This window comes from Magallana gigas, chromosome 1, assembly GCF_963853765.1.
Source record: "Magallana gigas chromosome 1, xbMagGiga1.1, whole genome shotgun sequence".
Taxonomy (NCBI): Eukaryota; Metazoa; Mollusca; class Bivalvia; order Ostreida; family Ostreidae; genus Magallana; species Magallana gigas.
The window spans coordinates 34,264,437-34,286,769 of NC_088853.1; the positions used below are offsets into that span (position 1 = coordinate 34,264,437).

The window sequence follows — 22,333 nt, forward strand, 5'->3', positions numbered from 1 at the left end:
ATGCTAAGTCATCAGTCCGAATGACTGATAGAATTTTCTGGTTTTCGGAAACTCTGCCATATTATTTTAACATTTAAAGAAAAAATTATTAAATGAGTATTTTATATTTCATAATATTTAATTTATTACGTAACCATGTAATATTATTAATTGTTTATTACTTTTCTGTTATCATGATAATACTGTATCAAAATTCAGCTTGGCTGTACTTATACAAACCAAAAAAATGTTTTGAAAAAAATGCAAATTGTTATGCTCCTGTTAAAGTGTATTAAACACGCAGCTAATCTTGTAAATCTGATGATTCAATTTTTAAAGGAAAAGATATTACCTTTTTACAGGTGTCAAGTGTCCTTGAAACAGGAACCAGCAAAAGAAAGATCATCACAATTAAAGATCAATCGGGATCGATAGAGATAAAACTTTGGGGGAATATGGTCAACCTGGCCATGGATTGTGAACTTGACCAAACAGTTCTTCTTTCCTGTCTAACACTAGACCTTTACTTAAACCGTGCAAGTTTGAACTCGAACCCCTCAACAACTCTAGAGGTATAACCATACTTCATCTTTTTTAATATGGACATTATCCTGTTTTTGGGTAGTCTGAATTTATCATAAACTTTAAAGACTTTTCCACCATGCCTTTGCAATAAGAGCTAGACCTTTGATAAGAGGGAATTCAAATTTAAAATTAACATGAAATCTACTAACCACAAAATGAATGCAATAAATATTCAACAATTTATACCCCTCATATAACACTTCAAACCTTACATTACCCACTTATTTAAAATTTTACCCACATGTAATGTTCAAAACTTATCCCCTGTCATGCACCTCTAAAGTTTTACAAACTAGTCAAAAAATTGAAAATTAGAATAGAATTTACTAGATGCTTTCAAAAACTTTGAATTGGAAAATGATGATGTGGTCACTATTTGGTAAGTATTACATCATTAAGAATTCTGCTGCAATTCTATATTTTATGATACTGAACTCTATTAGTTACAATATTATTTAAACATATGGACAATTGTAATTATTCATGCTGATCCTTTGTAGAAAAGAGTGTATGCACATATTAAAAGATTAAGGGGACCAGTTCAATATCAATTAAGGACTCTGATCTTACAAACTTACTAGTCAGCTTAAATGTATACATGTCCTTATTTATTTAAACCCATCTACAATATCTGCAAATTACTGTGGTCCACTTCACATTTTCATTTCAAACTGCTAAATCCAAATTATACCCTAAAACCTTGAAAATTAGCCGGATTTAACAAAAGGCCGTGCTTAAAAATAACCCACCTATTTCTTCCACTGAAAATTACTCAAGATTTCAAGGTCATACAATGACATCCATAGACATGTATTGTACCTGGTCATGTCTGTAGATTTAAAAGATTGTTAAATAGGATGCCTCATCTAAAAAAATTAATTCCAAATTATCCATGCATATCATTATTATTTCTGTGTATATGAGTGTTAACCTTTCACAACAATCATTAGAAACAGCTTTGTTTAAACAAAATTCAAAATGATTTCTTTTTCTATCTCTTTCAGGTCTTGAATGAAGAAGAACATGTTAATGGCATAATTGAAGCTGCTTGCTTTGATGAGTAGGTAATCTCATAACATTCAATACAAGGCGAATTGCTACAAATTTTAGTGTGAAGCACCTCTATGGTAAGATTAATCTAAAATGTGAAATTCATGGCTCTACCACCTCCAGGGCATCATAGAAACATCCAAATCCTAGTATGCGAAAAAGCCAAAACTTTCAAAAATCTTCTATACTTCTCCCACACATATGAGGAAAAACACTGAATGCATGGTTATGATGTCCATGAAACTCTCTACCAAAATAATGAGATTTATGGCCCCTTGGTGAGAAGTTCAGGCATTAGGGTGGGGCCACTATGGCCATATAGTAAAAATGCATTAAAGCTTAGAAAATCTTCATCTCTATGCTCATTTAGTTTTGTATCAAATATATATGGATGTCTTGCACATCTGTAAGGAAAACTGAATTCATTATTTTTTAGACTAGCAAGCCCTCTACCATAATTATAAATTCGATGTCCTTTCAGGTAGGGCTTCTGACTCCAGGGCCAGAAAAGTCATATAGTGTCAAGTCAATTCAATGATTAAAAAGCTTCTTCTTTACTTCCGCTGAGTCTGCATTAAAAAAAATGACTGCATATTAACCAAGAAAATAAAGACCTGTTTATTTGATGATAGTTTCCTTCTGGATTGTAGGGATAGCGCTGATTAAATAGAAATATGGCGGACAGTGCCTATTTACGAGCAATGTTCAGTTTTAAGATATTGTGAAAGCATTTTGAAAGGGTTCAAGGGGAGGGAGTTTTATCAATTAATAGAGTTATCTTCCCTTCTTCATATTTAGTAACTAATCATTCAATATAAATCAAATGTAATTAAGGTGACATACTATTTATCGAAATAAACAAAAAATCAAGTGAAATTTATCAAAAATTTCTTTCCCTAAATTGTTAACACCTCTATTCAATAAATCAAAACTTATCACAGTTTACAATTTGAATTATTTTAGAGATGAGCTATTCATCCTAGTGAAGGATCATTTATGGAAGATGGAGGGACACCTCATGCAAACAATATTCCCATTGGGTGAATTTTCACCCAACATGATGCTGAAAGCTATCACCAGAGGAAGGAATATTGTGGAGATGTAAGTTGTAAAAATTCAAAAAACTCAATTAAGTCATCTTTCAGTATTACAATTGTTGAAATACACATAAGTGCTGACAGTTTTAAAAGACTACCAATCCAAAATACTATCTATCACAGTATTTTTATTAACCCACCTTTGTAAAAAGTCACTTACAGTAAACCAAGCTTATAATCAATGCTTAAAAATAAGTAATTATCAATAGGGTAAAGTAAATTATCCATATATTTAAGCAAATTTTGACGTCCTTGGTACTTTGATATAAACATCTTCTACAGTATTTTATATGCTTTTTATAGATATATCGAACTTGATACACTGGTACACTGTAATCCCATGGAAATCTTTACAACTCTTTGCTTGATTGACATCAAAATTTATACATAACTCCTACAAAGTAAAAATCCCTTCTTTGTTTTGAGGTCACATATCTTAATGTGTTAATAAATTGAATTTGTATTAACATAGGAGTGTCATTTACTTTAAATATTGAAAACATTTTGCTTGATGTAGATCAAACTTGATAAACCAGTAACTCGTATATAGTACTTGTTCCTGATCTTAAGGACAAAGTCATGTTTAAACCATTTTTATGCCCTCGCCCTATGCCTATCAGCCCTTTCTGTCTTTCTGTCATTCCATCATTCACTTTCTGATCATTACCTCAACAACCCTTGGGCACATTCAACTCAAATTTAATATATTGCGGTGTCATATTAACATACAGGTTGTGTTCCAATATCGTTCTGGTCCGATGATTTTTCACAGAGTTAAACTTGAAATTTAGAAATTCACATTCTGATCATTATCTCAACAACCGTTGCACTCATTCAACTCAAATTTAATGTATGGATGACAGATGTGTCGCAGAAATATACAGATTGAGTTCAAATTTAGTTTCGGGCCGATGGTTTTTGACAGAGTTATGTCCTTGAACTTTCAAAAGAATGAGAAAAAAATGACCATTTTTCACTTCCCACTCATTTTAAAGGATATTTCATATGTGGGTTTTTTTCACTAAAAAATACAGGTTGCGTTCAAATTTTTCCAATCCAATGATTTTTGACACCTATACCTCTTGAACATTGAAAAAAAAAAGGGAAATTCTTTGTTTCCACTTTAACATTTGAAGGGGTGCTTATATAAAACTGATAATTCATATGTAAGTCATTTTCTAGAAAATACAGTTCAACTTTGAATGTGGTTCCGGTTCAATGACTTGACAGAGTTATGCGTCTTGAACTTTGAAAAAAATGACAAACTCTCGGTTTCCGCTCTCTACCTTTTGAAGGAATGCATATCAAAACGGATATTTCATATGGGGGTTATTTAATAGAAAATACAGGTTGAGTTTGAAATCGGTTCTAGTCCGATATGCCTTTTGAACTTAAGAAAATTAAGTAATTCTCAGGGATACTAACTTCTTTTAGAATCAAACAAATGTTTCCATTTAAAGTTTTGGCTGCTTATGGGGGCATTTGTGGCGTTACAACACATCTAGTTTCAACATACAAATTATTGTCAGCTCACTCTTTTAAGAATCCTTTGCTTCATTTCCATTTAAGGTGATGTATGGGAAGTCTATAGTTAAAAGTACATTTTAACTCCTTATTTAAAAGGTTACAACATCATTATACTTGTACATTTATTTATAAAAAAAACAGACTCAAGTTAAATTCTAATTGTCTACTTCTTTTCCTTCTATTGATAGATCATCAATTGAACTTGCTGAAGAGGAATAAATTGTCATGACGGATTAAAAGTTTGCTCTCCTCAAGACATACTTTGACGGACTATGGTCAAGATTTTTTTTTTTCTAATTTCTAGTTTTCATTTTAACTACGAAATGTTTAGCTACCATTACACTTTTCAAAGAAGACTGGCTCTTTCATTTTAATTTTGAAATTTTTAAGTAAGCACTAAAATCTTTGGTCAATTTTTTGTGAAATACAAATTGCCTTTGCCCTTTCTCTGTTAAGGCTGGAATAACTAATGTTCAGCTACCATCAATCATAATTTTAGATATTTTGTGAATTTCTGGGTTGTTTTTTTGTGAAATACAAATTCCTGTTGCCTTTGTTAAGGCTCGAATAACTAATGTTCAGCTACCATTATGCTTTTCAAAGAAAACAGGTTCTTCGTTTGCTCTCCAGAAGACATAATTTGATGGACTATGGTCAAGATGTTTTTTTGTTTTCTTATTTCTTGTTATAATTTTAATTTTGAAATGTTTAAGTAAGCAGTGCTTAAAATCATATCTTCAGATATTTTGTGAATTTTTTGTGAAATACAAATTGCCTTTTACTTTTTTGTGAAATTCGAATTGCCTTTGCCTTTACTCTGTCAAGGCTAGAATAACTAATGTTCAACTACCATTAATCATATTATTAGATATTTTGTGAATTTCTTGCGGGGTTTTGTGAAATATGAATTCTTGTTAAGGCTAGAATAACTAATGTTCAGCTGCCATTAAACTTTTGAAAGAAAACTGGTTCTTCATTCGGATTTGCTCTCCTGAAGACATAATTTGATGGACTATGGTCAAAATGTTTTTTTTGTTTTTCAATTTCTTGTTTTCATTTCAATTTCGTAATGTTTAAGTAAGCAGTGCTTAAAATCATATCTTCAGATATTTTGTGAATTTTTTGTGAAATACAAATTGCCTTTGACTTTTTTGTGGAATACAAATTGCCTTTGCCTTTACTCTGTCAAGGCTGGAATAACTAATGTTCAACTACCATTAATCATATTATTAGATATTTTGTGAATTTCTGGGGGGGGGGGGGGTTGTGAAATACAAATTCTTGTTGCCTTTACTTTGTTAAGGCTAGAATAACTAATGTTTAGCTACCATTAAACATTTAAAAGAAAACTGGTTCTTTGTTCGGATTAGGTCCCCTGAAGACATAATTTGATGGACTATGGTCAAGATGGTTTTTTTGTTTTCTAATTTCTTGTTTTCATTTCAATTTCGAAATGTTTAAGTAAGCAGTGCTTAAAATCATATTTTCAGATATTTTGTGAATTTTTTGTGAAATACAAATTGCATTTGGCTTTTTTGTGAAATACAAATTGCCTTTGGCTTTTTTTTGTGAAATACAACTTGCCTTTGCCTTTTCTCTGTTTTGGCTAGAATAATTCATGTTCAGCTACCATTAATCATAATTTTAGATATTTTGTGAATTTATGGGTTTTTTTTGTGAAATACAAATTCCCGTTGCCTTTACTTTGTTAAGGCTAGAATAACTAATGTTCAGCTGCCATTAAACTTTTGAAAGAAAAACTGGTTCTTTGTTCGATTTGTTGTAGTCTGTAAAAATCAAATCTGTACTGTACTACACAAAACAGTGCAAAATGGAATGCTTCCAACATTTTTACCTATCCTGGCCGGAAGGAAACAAAAACATTAATTTTCAACTTTTTTGTTTTGAAAATTGTTTATTATTCGATAGAGACGCTTTAATTACTTTGTTTTAAAATCGATGCACGCATTCTCGAGATTTTTGGGCTCCAAAGTACTGAAGCGAGAGTCCGCGTAGCTCAGTCGTTTGAGTAGTGGACTTGTTGTGTCCAGGCGACCGGGGTTCACTCCCCGAGTGCCGAATGTTATTTTTTCTTTAATTCTGTTTTGATTTAATACGATTTCATCTTTGAAATCATGAATTTTAAATATTTATGGTTTTAATTTTATCAGAAAGTTCAATAAAAGCGCCATTTGTCCAGCAAACAAAAGAGCTCGTTTCAAAATACCGTTGAAATATATACAAATAAATGTGCATGCGCTCTTATACTGTTTCGTATATCAATGAACTACATCATATATTATATTGACAGTCACATTGTCAAAAAAAATAGCCATATAGGCTTCGTAAAATGACGTCAAATACGCCATCAGTGAAAATTAAGTTACGAAGATTATACACAAAAATCATTATTTGAATGTTGTGCATTTGATTGTGAATTAGTTTTAAAACAATTTGATTAAAATAAGTCTTCGAACAATTAATGTTAAAGTCAATTTTGCTTCATATATTCATTTCACCATGGATCGAACAGAAATTAACCATGCATCGGACAGTTCTATAATAAAATAAAATTTTTAAAAAAATGATTAATGCAAAGCATTTTCCTCAGACCACTCAAAATTCGAGTTTTATAGATACTGCCTTTTTAATCTAAAGTTCCAGTAGGTGCTGGCACGATAAATAACCCCTATGGTTCATATTTCTGTAAACAGAAGCCATGCATCGGACAGTTATATAAGAAAATTAAAATATTAAAAAAAAAATGATTAATGCAAAGCATTTTCCTCAGACCACTCAAAATTCGAGTTTTTTAGATACTGCCTTTTTAATCTAAAGTTCCAGTAGGTGCTGGCACGATAAATTACCCCTATGGTTCATATTTCTGTAAACAGAAGCACTAGTCTAATTCCTGACTGTAGATTCAAGGATTTACATTAAAACAAATCTAAATGCCAATTGAATAAATTTAATTTTCCAAACCTCTGTATTTTCACATTAAAACCAGAAAATTTTCTTATTTTTAATCTCTAACGTATAACTGTGCGATGCTTATAGTATTGTCCGATCCATGGTGAAATAGCTATATAAACACTTTATTTATTTCCTTTATTTCATACCTTTTGAAGAATTTCGCTAAATTTTCTCGAATAATTAAGCAAGAGTAAAATTTGTAACTTTTGAAACAAGTTTTATTTATATCTGGACTTTGAAAGATAAAAATCCAAGGGTGTCCGATGCATGGTGAAATCCACAAGATTTCTCAGATATGACAGGATAGTTTTTCTTTAAATTTTCAGGGATGATAGATAATGATAATATCTCCAGGTGTTTTCTTTACATTTTGTCAAAGTTCATTTTCAGTCGTCCATTTCCTGTCCCGCAACAAAAAGCTTGTCGCATCGAGATCGCTAAAACGATAAAGACTTGAACATCCAGACTTTATAGTATGATAGACCGTGTTTAAACTATTTTGTTTTGTTCGTCGTAACTTCCGGTCGTCACCGGAAGCTCTTCGAAAATAATTTTTTAAGCATTAAATATTCTTTACATAGAATTGAAATATATATATAAATATTTACATATGTCATCTATCCGATGTTAAATAAACAACAACACTCTACTTCCGGTGAGATATCTCAATTATCTCGGGTAGCTTTATAAAAGCAAATTTTTGTACCCTAGATATCTTAAAAACTGTAAGTGATCAAGACACGAAACTTACATGGATGATAGACATTTGATTGAACATGTGTTTAAACGGTTTCATTTTGTCGACCATCGCTTCCGGTACACATCGGAAGAGTTCAAACAAATTATAAGCTGTTTATCAGTTTAACTGTTTTCCTTTGATAATTTCAGTTAGCTCTATATACAATCATGTACGATAGGCAAGTATACAATCAATATTAAATTTAATTTTCATTGAGCACTTCCGTTTGTCCGTTTCCTATCCCGAGACAAAAAAACCTTATTTTGCAGAGATCTCAAAAACGGTAACGACTTGAACAACCAAACTTTCTGAAAGACCTACGTATGTAATGTGGCTAGTGGATAAATGTACATTAGGTGTCCAAAAATTATGTATTCATTTATAGTTTCGGCATAATGAGTATGGATTAAAATTATTTGAAAAAATGAATTGTTTAATGATTGTCTTCTTACTAATCGGAAGTCAACACTAAAAAATCATTTTTATTATAGGTGGTGTACTTTTTCCTTTTTGTGTATGTATACAGATACAAGTCTTTTGTCAGTCTTAGATTAAGAAAAACCTCCGAAGTTAAACACGAAAATATACACAGGACCGAGTGACTGGGACAAGGTGTGAAAACTGACCACCTGTAGGGGATTAAACAGATGTAAATACCGATCGGCGAAATACAATGTTAAAACAAAATGACTGAATTTTCACTTTTAATAAAAAAAAATTCATTACGGCAGGGTCCATGGGGGTTATAATTATTTAAAATCTTAAGTTTATAATTATTTACAAAGAACTACATACATGATTAATTAATATCTCTCTCTCTCTCTCTCACACACATAATACAAATGTAGTTTATAGCGACCTGGTGCATTCTTCTCTATGTACTTAATGTTAATACTATATACATCATTATAAAAATCAATATCAAGTACTTAGGATGAGTAAGAATCCCCTGTTGACCGGTTGCACCCGATGTGTATTTAAAAGTGCCAAAGATGGAACTTTCAAATTTTCAGCGATTTACGATTTTATCTTTGAAACGATCGATTTTCTGTTTTAATTTTATGAAAATTATTAATCACAATGATAGCGCTTTTTGTCCAGTATAAATATACATGTACTGTGGTTTCATTAATATTCAAGGGTATCAATTTTTGTGGTTAAAGTGAAAATCACAGTTTCAAGGATACGTAAATTCGTGGCCAATGACACTATCAATACAAACTGTTAGTAGAAATTGCACTTCAGTGAACATTTAATTTCATGGATAAACTTAACAACGAAATCCACGAAAATTGGTATTCAACGAATATTGATGAAACCACAGTATGTCTATTTAAATTTTTTGATCGTCACTTCCGGTCCCGAGATATATGTATCAAAGATTTCATGATTTTGTTTGATCACGATTTTTTTCAAAAAATGTCAATTAGAAAGTTAAAAATTTCACTGATGATTATTACTCTTTATCCGCAGTGTCCTTCACACTCCGAAAGTCCATCGTAACTTCCGGTCGTCATTGAAAGAAACAAAATTCATTTTTTTTTCACCTTGTTTTAAAATATTTTTTCAGTCATGTTACCATACAGACCCTATAATGAATGGAGAATATGTATTTTTGTTCTACAATCTATCCACGTTAGAGTGTACCACTTTTGTCCGGACGACCCAGGTTCAATCTCCGAGTGCCGACTCTTTTTTTTCCCTTAATTTTGTTTCGATTGAAAATATTATCTCTAAAATTGTGGATTTTACTAATTTCCGTTTGAATTTTATCATAAATCACAGTAATAGCGCCCTGTTATAGAATTAAGATATGTCTGTTGAAATCTTTAGAGAGGCTTACTAGAATTTTAGAAGGTGTTGAGAAATAAAAGAAACTATCTCGACCGCCTTTTTAAGGTGCATTCAAACGGAAGACCTCTCGTTGCTCGCAACGAGATTGCATCTAGTTATTATTCTTTTTTTCCTTTCACATTTTGTGCAGGCGATTTCTCGGAAATGGCTGATTAGATTTCCTTCAAATTTTCACTGATGATGCCTCGCCATCTGAAGTTTGTACCCCCGTGACAATTTTTCAAAATTCACTTCCGCTCGGAAGTTATCGTCAAAAAAGATTTTTTAAAGTCAATTTTGTCTGTCAGGTTTCTCAAAAACGAGTAAAGATATAGGGCTGAAACTTTCAGAGATGATAGATCTATCATTTTTCTGGCGCTCCTCGGTCAAAAGAATGTCTGCCATCACTTCCGGTCGTCACCGGAAGGAAATTTGAAAAATTGAATTTTTCGACTTTTTTATTTTTTAATATTTTTCTTTGTAATTTTTACACCTTATAGTGACTCTCTTACTGATTTAGAATATGTAATTTGTTTTTAAATCTATCAAGGCATTCTCAAAAAATTAAGCGTCAAAGTTCTGAAGCAAGAGTCCGAGTAACTCAGTCGATAGAGTCGTGGACATGGCCGAGGCGACCTGGGTTCTAGCCCCGAGTGCCGCAATTTTTTTTCTTACTTTTTTTCGCTTAGATCTTAGATTTTATCTTTGAATTGATAAGTTTAATCTAATCTATTCAAAAATTGGACGGAAGACCCACTCGTTGCTCGCAACGAGATCGTATCTAGTTTTCTTTTTCTGTTTGTAAGCTCGGATTTATATGAATCTCTAAAATATCTTGTCGTGGACTCTTTTAATTCTGGATAATCGGCTTTGAAATTTCTCATGGCTGCGGCAGGTCCATGTTCAGCGGCGTATTTCCCGATTATGACTCGGTCCCTGGGTGAATAGGTCGAATATGAACCACGTTTTTTGCTCGAATTTGGCATTGTAGTTTTATCCATAACTTCAGACACCCTTTTGCTACACTCTTGGATCGATCTAGGGGATAAACTTGCCGATAACTGTCCGTTAAGATTTTGGAAGAATACTTCCGCGCTTTACATATCTTAAAATCGACATTCTTACCGTGTTCACTGTGAATGAGAACTAACTCTCAAATGTTTTACAAGTCTACTAAATACTGCTTGTGAACTTTTCTCAGATCATTTTTATTTCATACTCGACTAAACACACAGCCCTTATATCTGTTCAGCTATAATTGATATCGCACAGGTAACATGAGATAATTAGGTGTGAAATACGACGCAGAGCCCCATAATAACGGACTGATCACGTTTGAATATTATAGGTTGTATTTTAAATAGTGTCAAAATTAGTGATTTTTTTAAAAGAATATTTTGCGTTTTGAATTTTTGCGGATTTTTCTTATCCGCAAAATACCGCAGAAAATAAACAACCGCATATATATATATATATATATATATATATATATATATATATATATATATGAAACGAGGAAACTTTTATTTATACAGTCATTTCATGCATATCTTTTACAATTTAATGCTATGCTATGGTATGCGATTTTATTGATATGCTATGAGATTTGTATGGTATGCTATGAGATTTGTATGCTATGCTATGAGAAATGTAAATGAAGGCTTAATGATATGGTTTCCTATGCTATGGTATGCTATGAGATTTGAACAAAAACGTCTCCATACACAGAAGAGTTCCACACATTTCGAAGTGAAATAATAAGAAGCCAAAGATTCCCACAAATCTATCGTGTAAAAATTTATTTTTTCAAATAAAAACATTTAAAACCGAGTTAAAATAATGTTGTATGCTATGCTATGGTATGATATGACGAATGCGATTCTATGAGATTGTATGCTATGGTATGAGATTTCAATGCTATGCTATGAGATTCCAATGCTATGCTATGAGATTTCAATGCTATGCTATGCTATGGTGTATGTTGTAAAAGATATGCTTGAACTCACTGTATATATATAAGTTAATTGATATGACATCAATACTAATTTAATTACTTAATATGCACTAAGCCTAATGAAGCCAATACATGTAGATTTAGTCTCAGATTGGATGACAATTTTGTCTTGGGCACAGGACTCTTAGTTCTTATGGTTTTGTTTGTCATTTTTTATCAATTGTTTGGTGATTGTCTGGCATATAATAAACCATTTTTGCTTGTACCATTGTTGACATAACCACGTACATTTAATGATAACACAATACAGACACGTAGTATCAATTTTCATTTGGAGAGGGGGGTGATAGTTGCGTCCGAAAAAACCTTTACAAGCTAACTTAACCCCCCTCCCCCTTCATACACCCAAGCTTTAAAGTCAAACCCGTTAACAACAAGCCGTCGCAGTGTAATGTTCATATGCAGAGACAACGTCGATAAATCAATAATCAATACTAGTACACGTAGTTCTGCACTAAAATAATTATTGGGTTCCTCGAGGCATTTAAATTCTGAATCGGTGTTTTTTTGTCAATGAGTGCAGCCATCATATATCCTTTACATTACTGATTTCATGTCTTGTCATGAAACATTGCCACGTATCAAACACACACTAACTGTTGAAAATGGATGTAGAGAGTGCTTTGAAGTATATCGACAAACAAATTATCAAGGATGGAGAGAAGTACCTGAGGGAATCTGTACGTTTCAATATTGTACAACTCCAGTCTTGCAATGGGTTAACAAGTTGCCCATTTTCGAAAGCTGACTGCGAGTTTGAATTTTTCAAAGACGAGAAAGGAAAACGCTTTATCTCATTTGCACAATTGTTTAAAAGAGGGATGACTTTTCTTGATGAAATTGTTAATGTGGGAAAAGGAAAGCTGGAAGGTCCAGCTAAGAATGCTATTTTGTGCCTTGGAGAATTTTTCAAAACAAAAAGTAAGGTTATCTAGATGCTATTTTCTTTCTTAAGCCGATCGACTGTTCTGTATTATAATACCAGCTTCTTGGCTTATGTACAACTCAAATGTTGACAATCTACCAGGGTTTTTTTGTGACGGTAGTTGCTTAGGTGAATAAAGCAAATGCAATGTGTTTGCCATCGTCCGTTTATGTACGACCTGAGCTTGCAAATGGACAATTTCAATTTCTTTAAAAAAAACCTTCATGATATTTTCAAGTCGGTTATGTTACATCTTTGAGGTAAGATGAATAAGCCAAGTATTAGCACACATGCTGCAGAACAACAACCTCTGAGTAAGGACATCAATTTTCTGTATTGATTTAGGCATAGAATTAACAATATCAATAAAGGTATACTGTGACACACCTGCTTCCCATCAATACCTCAAAATAGAAAAATTAAATTATACATTGATTTGTTAAGCACATGTGTTAGATTAAAACCCAACAATACAGTAATAACATAACAAACAACCCACATTCGGACCCAAGTCCCCTGAAATTATCCATCAAATGTTCAGTCATCTCAACAAAATAAAATATGGTTTACTGAGACACAGCGATCATCATATCTTTTAACTCGAAATGATAACTCGATATTACAGCATTGCATTTAACAAGTCTACATTCCTGAAGTATGGTTTAAAATGCATTCTATAATGCATTACAAAATATAGTTAGTTTTTATGTCATTTGTAATAGATTTAACAAGTCTCTTGGCTCCTAAAAAATGAGCCAGCCCCTTCTCCTGATGGCATAAGAAAAGACAATATGTCAGAACCCCCTTCCACTTTTGGACACTGTATAAAATTAGTATTACCTTTAACAATATTCAACAAAGAGTTTTTATTTTTTTAAAACATGCGGTATATAAATATGTTATTCTCCTAAATATATGTAATAGATGGGCGTGGCAAAGATTTCCTCAGACACATTTGTTGTTATCGTTAGAAATAGCAACTCTTTTTCCTTAACGCAATACAAAATATGTTAAAGCTATTTCTAATAGACTTTACGGTCCATTGGTCCCTAAAAAAAGAGACCATCCCCTGTTTGATGATATCAACGAAAGGTCTCCTTATTTTTTTCATAAATTGATCATTTTTGAGATACAATCAATTGAACAACAGCCCAAAAATCCTTATGATCAATACAAGCATTTTTTTACTTTTACAATGCTTAATTAAATATGTATTATTTTCTTAATATATGTACATAACATCCACGTATGAGGGCTTTAGCCCATAAGATCCCTAATTACGCAGAAAATAGATGTCATTACATTTTTTTTTCAAACATATACTGTTACATGTATGATCAACATTTTTTTAATGCACTTAAAACATAAATGATTCTAAAATTATTTATACCCGACTTCTTTACGAGTCTCTAGGCTCCTTCTTTTAGTGACCTTTAGTGCTTCTTTTTTTGATATCATACAAAAGGTACATGAATAAAAGCTTCTTATCTTTTGTTGGTACAAGCATCGAAAATTCATTATTCATGTTCATTATTGGGATGCAAAGATTGAACAATGTAAGAGCCAGCCCTAAAATCCTAAATGGAAAAACATTTTTATTTGTCTGATTTCGCGGACTTGATTAGAATTACATGTATCAGTAAAACAGGAAACAAGCTCGTCATACTTGTGACGGAATACAAAATTGGTGCCTTGGCCATGATGTGTTAACATTTAAACTTAAATAATAACACATGGTGAAAGCGAACACGCTTATAATGAATTGATACTTACAGCGAAATGATTTTTCTTTCCGTGACTTTATTACATGTAGTAAACTTGACAGATATAAAGAATTACATTTAAAATGAAATAAAATGACCCACCCCTGACACTTCTTTATGAACAGGTTTAACTGTACAATGCTAGATGTGTAGATCCTTATTAAAATAGACAAATGCCGTCGATATACATAAGAGTTTGCTTCATTATGATTCGTTTGTGAAATACAATTTCTCTGGAGCCACACACACACACACACACACAGAGATATATATATATATATATATATATATATATATATATATATATATATATATATATATATATATATATATATATGTTAGTTACTGACTCACTACGGAAATACATTGGGATGATCAATATCATATATGGCGAGGCGAAGCTGTCTTAGTTACTGATACCTATGTCAAACTTACAAAATACAGGCGATAGTTCCCCCAAATTACAAACCGTAATTCATGAAAACGAAACGAGCTAAAACCACAGTCAAAGATGAAAATGTCAACGCATTGAAATATTTAATCTTAATTTACTTTACAAAATCGGCATTAATGTGTCTTGCATGTTTCAAAGAGTCCTTTCGCACGCGATCTGTTCCATAACAACCAAACTCATCTTTGTCAGATTGACTCATTTATCATTCGTTCAAAATGGCCGCTTCAAAGAGGTTTTTGAGACATGAAATACCGAACCCGAAGTTATAAATTGATCAAACCCCACACCTTCCAATTATTCTTTTCGTAATAACTGAAATTCGGAAATAAAATTGACCCTTTTATTTTTCAAATGATTATTGTCTTTCCATAAGGATTATGTATGTTAAATTGCGTTGAATTTGACATAGTAGTTCTTGAGAAGATGATTTTTAAAAATGCACCCCCCTTTTTTTTTTTTACAGATTCAAAGTTTTCTCTGCTATGAAAAAAGATCAGTATTTCATTCCTGCATTTTATATTCGCCTTACCATAAGGATGCTTTGTACCATTTTTTTTTATAAATTGGCCAATCGGTTATAGAGAAAGGTTCAAAATGTAAAACAGTTTACAGACGGACGAACAGACGAACGACTGACAAAATGTGATCAGAATAGCTCACTTGAGCTCAGGTGAGATAAAAAGGGGAATAACTCAAACGCAGAAGTTACAATTTGTCATCTTTTTGTGATTTTAGGAACTGAATTTAATTAACGTATAAACAGCTGTGAATGAAAGGTATCAGTAAGACCCACAATTTTTGAAATACAACTTATAACAACCTATTATCAGGTAGAAACCTACCATGGAAAATGCGTGAATTTCTTTGTTTTTTTTTTAACCTATGTTTTAACACCTACACCACTCCTTTTATTTTCATTTAAACAACGAAACAAGCCCATATTTGAGACTCGGCCAGTCATTGTTAAAGCTAAACCCATCTGATAAATCAACAAATCTACTTAAAAGAAGAATAATTCAAAACCAAATATATAATGTCATCAAATAAAATATGAAACAACATCGTGCGGTATGTTATCAGATCTGAACATCTTAAAGCAATCAGTGAACAAACGAGCGAGATATTAAGGATCAAAGTTGGCGACTAAAAGAGCAGAAAATAAGAAGAAATACGCAAATTGTTCAGAATAATAATAAGGCCTTCCGCTTGTTTGCTTCCTTCTACTTTGTTTGACTTTAACTTTTAAAAACCAATACATTAAATTACATTTAAAAAAAGGCGTGATAATGATTGAATTTTTTGAACAATTTTCAATTTTTTTTTATTTTTTTAAAGGTAATATTTCATACATCACAAAACAATGTCTGACGTTATTCACGCGTTATTACGTCTGATCTGTCCCCGATATAATTGAGACATGACAGATAAATATAACAAAGGAACCAAGCTGATCTGAAAATTCATTAAAAACTATTCTGTTAAAAGATTATTAGAACAGTCTCTCTCCAATGCATTCACCTTGGCCACCTTGAAAAAAAGGAAGAAAGTAAATTTTATGAAATCAAGTCATAATGGTTTAAAGACGATATTTTAAAATACATGTGTCACATTTACTATTTTATAATATGTATTTATGTATCACATATACCCCAAATTGTCGCAGAACGATTTTGCCTTCTCAATTGTATGAATATTACTTAATAATGCACCCTACCCCAAATTCTCATGCCGAAAGGTGATGGTCAGCTAAGTGGTGCCTTTGTTTATTTACTTTAAATAAATATATGTTCATTTACGATTAATTCTAAAAAAAATTTAAAATATAATATTCGAAGTTCACATTAAATACTCGTACAATATCTATTTCATGTTTTATGCATATGATATGAAAAGTATGTGAATAGAAATGAAATTAATGAGTTTGTTTTAAATTCTAATCACTTATATCTGTCGTCAACATTTACAATTTTTATTCTGGAAAAAGTAACAGGAGTTTTCCTCTTGAAACATCTTATTGTAAAAACTAGAAAAAAGTTATAACAAATAATTTGGGAGTTAATTCCTATAACGAAGGAAACATTTATCTTATTAAATTAAAAAGCATACTGTTTTTCAAGATCAACATCCATTTTTAACTTTTTTTTAGAAAATGATGAAAAGTCTTTGAACTTTGTATTCAAGAAGAGGAAGAGTGGGACGTTTAAAGCTTCAGAGACAGGTATTACTGTGGCTCTTGCTGAACACCTTTTGAAAAAGCTAGCACCAGGTGGATCTTACAAAGTAGATGCCAATTCACATGATCAGAATCCCTGCTTATGTGGATGCAATGTAAAACCTAATTTTTCATCAACAGGAATGGGTATGACATTTATAATGAGCTTCATTTTTTGAATATATTAATGCTGTTTATGCATCTTGATATAATTTACAGTTATAGCGTACAATGAACTTATTTGATATAATTTAGCATGATGACACATGTTGATAAAATGAAATATTTGGAAAGTTATAAATTGTAGAAGTACCAGCGGTACACGAACGACTCTTGATAAACAGATTAGTTGTTATCGCTCACACCCGTTGCGCTACATCGTTAGATACCATTTTTTTGTTTAAAAGCATAAATAAAATTTACAACTTTAAAAATAATTACCCTGATTGTTATAAACTTGTATTTAAATATAAAAGAATGACAGTTTACATGTAGCTTAGTCCTTCTATGAAGGTAAAAATTATCTTTAAGTATGCCTATGAAGCAAAATATATCTAGGTGAGTGATGGGGATCTTAGAATTCAGGATTTACATGTATACTTTCATTTTTTTCAGGAGCCAATTCAGTATGGCATGGATTTATTGATATTGTTTTCACGTCACCTTATCAAAGTACACCTGAATCAGCTTCTGATGATGTACCAGCAATAGCAAAAGCTTTGGAGGGGGAAGAGGAACTATTTGAATCATTAGATGAAAGCAAAGGTAAATGTGGATATTTTGAAAGGCTTGAACATATTAAGAATATCCACCACAAACGTCATTATGGTTTTGTATACAATTTGTAGCGGGACTTGCACTTCAATTCACAGTGAAGAGTTTATGGGTGCACTCGTACCGTAAAAGTTATAAATTGCAAGAAAATGATGAAAAGTTGCGCGTTACAGAAAGCAACACACAAATAATGCATATTATACATAAAAGCATTGCTGAATTGCCGTTTAGATTCTCATTAGACTGCCGAAATTTCATGCATAAGTCCTCAAAATGAGATATTTTTTCTACGACAGTCCGAGTTTTTGTCATAAATGTTGATTTTTGATCACCTGTGCCAAAGATTTAAGTGAACTTTTTTTTCGTTATTAAGTATGTTTTGTCTGTATATATCAATGATATACTGATAAAAAAAATTCTTGATACAAAAACATTGATGAGTAGCACACCTTAACTTTAAATCATAATAAATGGCTGGATATTTAATGGAGCGGCCAGGACTTTTAATCTTGACTTCAATAATTAACGCATATATATAATACAGTATTTAACAATCTCTCAGCTGTATAAAAATGTAATAAGAAAAAAACGCGAGAGCATGCATAATTGTTTGTTTATTTCAAAACTCAAGTTGTCAAAAGTTTTTATCGCGATACAAGAGGAACTTGCTTTACACTTTCCGCAAGGATGTTACTTAGTCAGCCCGCGTTCTTGGTTATCCGTTCTTTCAATCAAAACTAATATAGCGCTTTCCAGAAAAGAATTGACGTATTGTGTTCCAAAATTTTTCAAATGTTAAATATTCTGAATAAGTTCCCGCTAAATATATTCAAATATTTTTGTATTTGTATGTATTTCATATATATTTGATTAAACTGTCTTGGATAAAAGGAAAAATTCTATTTTTTTTCTTACTTTCTTTTTAAAGAACAATGGTGACTAGCTTTCTATCTTGAACTTTCAGATTTTGAGGAGTCCCCGAAAATGATAACAGAGGTAAAAAAAAAGGTTTCAGACGTCGTACTAAAACAGGCATTAGCTCAGACCATTGTATTCTCATTGATTCAAAGAAAACGGCATCCAGATAGGTCAAATCACATGACGCCGAACATTGTCATTTCTCCTAAAAAGTTCAAAATCATGTTGTATCACGCAGAAAATGATATTTTTCTGGTCAGCGACTATATAAACTTATTTAACGGTGACTCGCTTAGTAACAACGCCGTTATTGTTCTATGGATGGTCTTGCACAACAGGATGTTTTGCACAGGATTTAATAATGTCAACACTGACATAGTGAGTAGTCTTGTGTCAAATTTTAAGAACCTTGTAGCATGCAAATTGGAGACATACTCAAATCTAAGTGAATGCTTTGTCCCTAAATTCCACCCTAAGAAAAATCCGTCGTTGAATGATTCTGCCCGTGGATGCGAGATGGATTTGCATAACAGCGTTGCCATGATTGACAGGATAAAGCTTGACGATGAGAAACCAGATGCATGATCAATCTTATGAGTACTACGTTTTCTCTTTTGCACAAACTGTCCGACATTACTTTTTTTATCATTACTGAAAAGAAGTTCAGATTGGTGTCTAAACTGCAGTCATAATAAAAAGTGGTAAAATGTACTAAATAGACTGTTTTATTAATCTGGGCAATAGCGGTGGCATGGAGTTATTGTGAAAGTGTCTACATTTGTATTTCTCATTAAAGTTCTACGGCACCTAATGATCAAAAGTAGATAGGAAACGTCAGCTAATCATTTATACGATGCATGTTTGTTTTCAAATCTAACATGAACGAAACTTTTAGATGATATAAATATAACGGAGTCATTATTGTGGTCAAAATCCCATAACTCCAACCATAGGTTTCGACCAATGCTGATTTTCGAACTTGACCAAAGTATTGTATAAACATTTGGTATAAATTTAATGAAAATCCGTCAAAATTTGTAGGCATGAGAGCGCTGACAAGGTCAATTTTTGGATAAAACGGAGTCAATATTGTGGTCAAAGTCCCATAACTCCAACAAAAAGTATCGACCAATGCTGATTTTCGGACCTGACCAAGGTATTAGTGGTATAAACATTTGGTATAAATTTAATGAAAACCCTATAGACAATTTTCATCAACCCATAAAACCGGAAGTACTACATATTTTTGTTAAGACTTTAAATGTATGTTAACTACTACAACGTTAACAATATGAAGGCGTCTTCTTAAATTTCTAAGGTCATTTGATTTTTTTGGTTTTTTTTATCCCTCTTTTCTCAAGTTTGAGGTCAAATATCTTAAAAACGATAAGATATAGAAAAATGTTATAGGTGACAAATTTGTACAACTTGACAAGATACATCTTATTCTAAAATTTGAATACTCTAACTCAAAATGTAAGTAAGATATTGCGCTTTATTCAATTTTTAGTGATATCCTTGTAAAAACCAGAAGTAACGAAACCGGAAGTTCAAAACCTTCAAAACGATGTCTTTTCGTTTTTAAAAAATCGCTGGCAAAAATTCTGTCGAGAATAGTAATAAACAAGTGAAAAGCTGTCAATGTGACAGCAAACCGGGTTTTCTTTTATGTAAACTGTATCCATAATCCATGTCAACCCTTATCCAGTGAAATGGAGTACCCTACATGTATATGCAACATTTTGCCAAAAAATGACTAAGTTCAAAAGCTGGTATTTTTTTCATAAATTATCAGAAATCAAAATCCTAGCAATATGCACACCTCTGATATATGTACAATTGATCTGCAAAAGAACAACTTCCTATCTTGAGAACTGTAGGAGGAGTTATCCGTACAATGAGGGTACCCTATATGCAATATTTTGCCAAAAAATGACTAAGTTCAAAAGCTGGTATTTTTTCCATTAATTATCAGAAATCAAAATCCTAGCAATATGCACACCTCTGATATATGTACAATTGATCTGCAAAAGAACAACTTCCTATCTTGAGAACTGTAGGAGGAGTTATCCGTACAATGAGGGTACCCTATATGCAACATTTTGCCGAAAAATGACTAAGTTCAAAAGCTGGTATTTTTTCGATAAATTATCAGAAATCAAAATCATAGCAATATGCACACCTCTGATAGATGTACAATTGATCTGCAAAAGAACAACTTCCTATCTTGAAAACTGTAGGAGGAGTTATCCGTACAATGATGGTACCCTTTTGGCAGACGCCCGCCCGCCCGCCCGCCATTTTCACCATTTTAATAACCGGATTTTTCCGTTGGAAAACCCGGTTAAAAAAGATGAAAACAATAGGTCTTTTCGACCGAAAGTCGAAAAGCCCTAATCATCAGTTTATTATGTAGTTAGTCAATTATTGTCTATCTATAGGTTTAGGTAAAGCTGATAACTCGAAGTATTATGTCGACGCTTGACAGTTGTTAGTCGAACTTTTTTGGATTTATCACCATATTGTGATAAATACTTTTAATTCCTGTGCAAGTGCGACAACTCTGCATCATTGTTCAATTCAAACATCCCTGAGACTATGATCTTGGCACATACACATTGTTTCATACGACTAAGCCTCTAATAGATACTGATTTATCAGACGACGGTTACAAGGCAGACGAGCAGCTTAAAAAATCGCAGAGCGTTAGGAAACTAATCGGTCGCCATCTAGCGAAATGCCTCCTAAAAAGCATAAGAAAGGCAACCAAAACGTACAGGGGAACCCGGCGAAACGAATTCGAAGGCCGAGCCGAAAGGTTATCGAGGCCACAACGACTGCGAGCGAGACAAGTGATGTACCATGCGCTCCTACACCTAACAGCGGAGGGGAGACGCTCAACGTCAGCCTGAATCATGTACCTTCAGCACCACAGGTCACTCCACAGCCGTCATCGGATCGCCAATGCTCCAGTAGACAGTCTCAGGGTCAGTTACCAACAGACCAAAGTCTGTAGCAGAGTGTGGGCACCGCAGCCACAGGTACAAACATTAATTTTAGTCCTGATGTATTGTCTGTTCAAAATTCTGCATTTAATCAGTCAAGTGTAGGCTCTGTCGTGGAGAATCAGTGTATTTGGGGTCTCATTACTGGGGAACAGGTGCAGATTAGTCGGCCCGCCGCACAGATGAGCATTGGTGACCCAATAGGAAGTCACGTGCCCTTAGCCATCCGCGAAAAGATATGGGCTGGGGCCTACATTAACTTACTAATATTGTTAAAACAGGCTCGTGACTTACGGACGGACCCTCACATTACAGGGGAACTCGTGATTAAAAATGGTCAACTTGTCATCGAAAAACAACACCTTAAGTCTATCAACAACATAAACACCTGGACAACTGCATTCACAATTTTCATGTCCATTTATCTCGAAAAGTTTCCAGGTAAAGCCCAAGATATGCTTAAATACATGCATAACATCCGATTG

The 22,333-nt window shown here is 32.7% G+C and overlaps 1 protein-coding gene across 1 annotated transcript; it reads left to right on the top strand.

The window, feature by feature from the left end:
- Nucleotides 1-12,291: 12,291 nt before the first annotated feature.
- LOC109618874 (uncharacterized) lies at nucleotides 12,292-19,697 on the top strand. Its single transcript, XM_066078947.1, has 4 exons — nucleotides 12,292-12,718; nucleotides 17,086-17,298; nucleotides 17,767-17,916; nucleotides 18,890-19,697. Exons 1-4 carry the CDS (start codon nucleotides 12,403-12,405, stop codon nucleotides 19,426-19,428), a joined length of 1,218 nt encoding a protein of 405 aa, XP_065935019.1. The 5' UTR covers nucleotides 12,292-12,402; the 3' UTR covers nucleotides 19,429-19,697.
- Nucleotides 19,698-22,333: the final 2,636 nt, after the last annotated feature.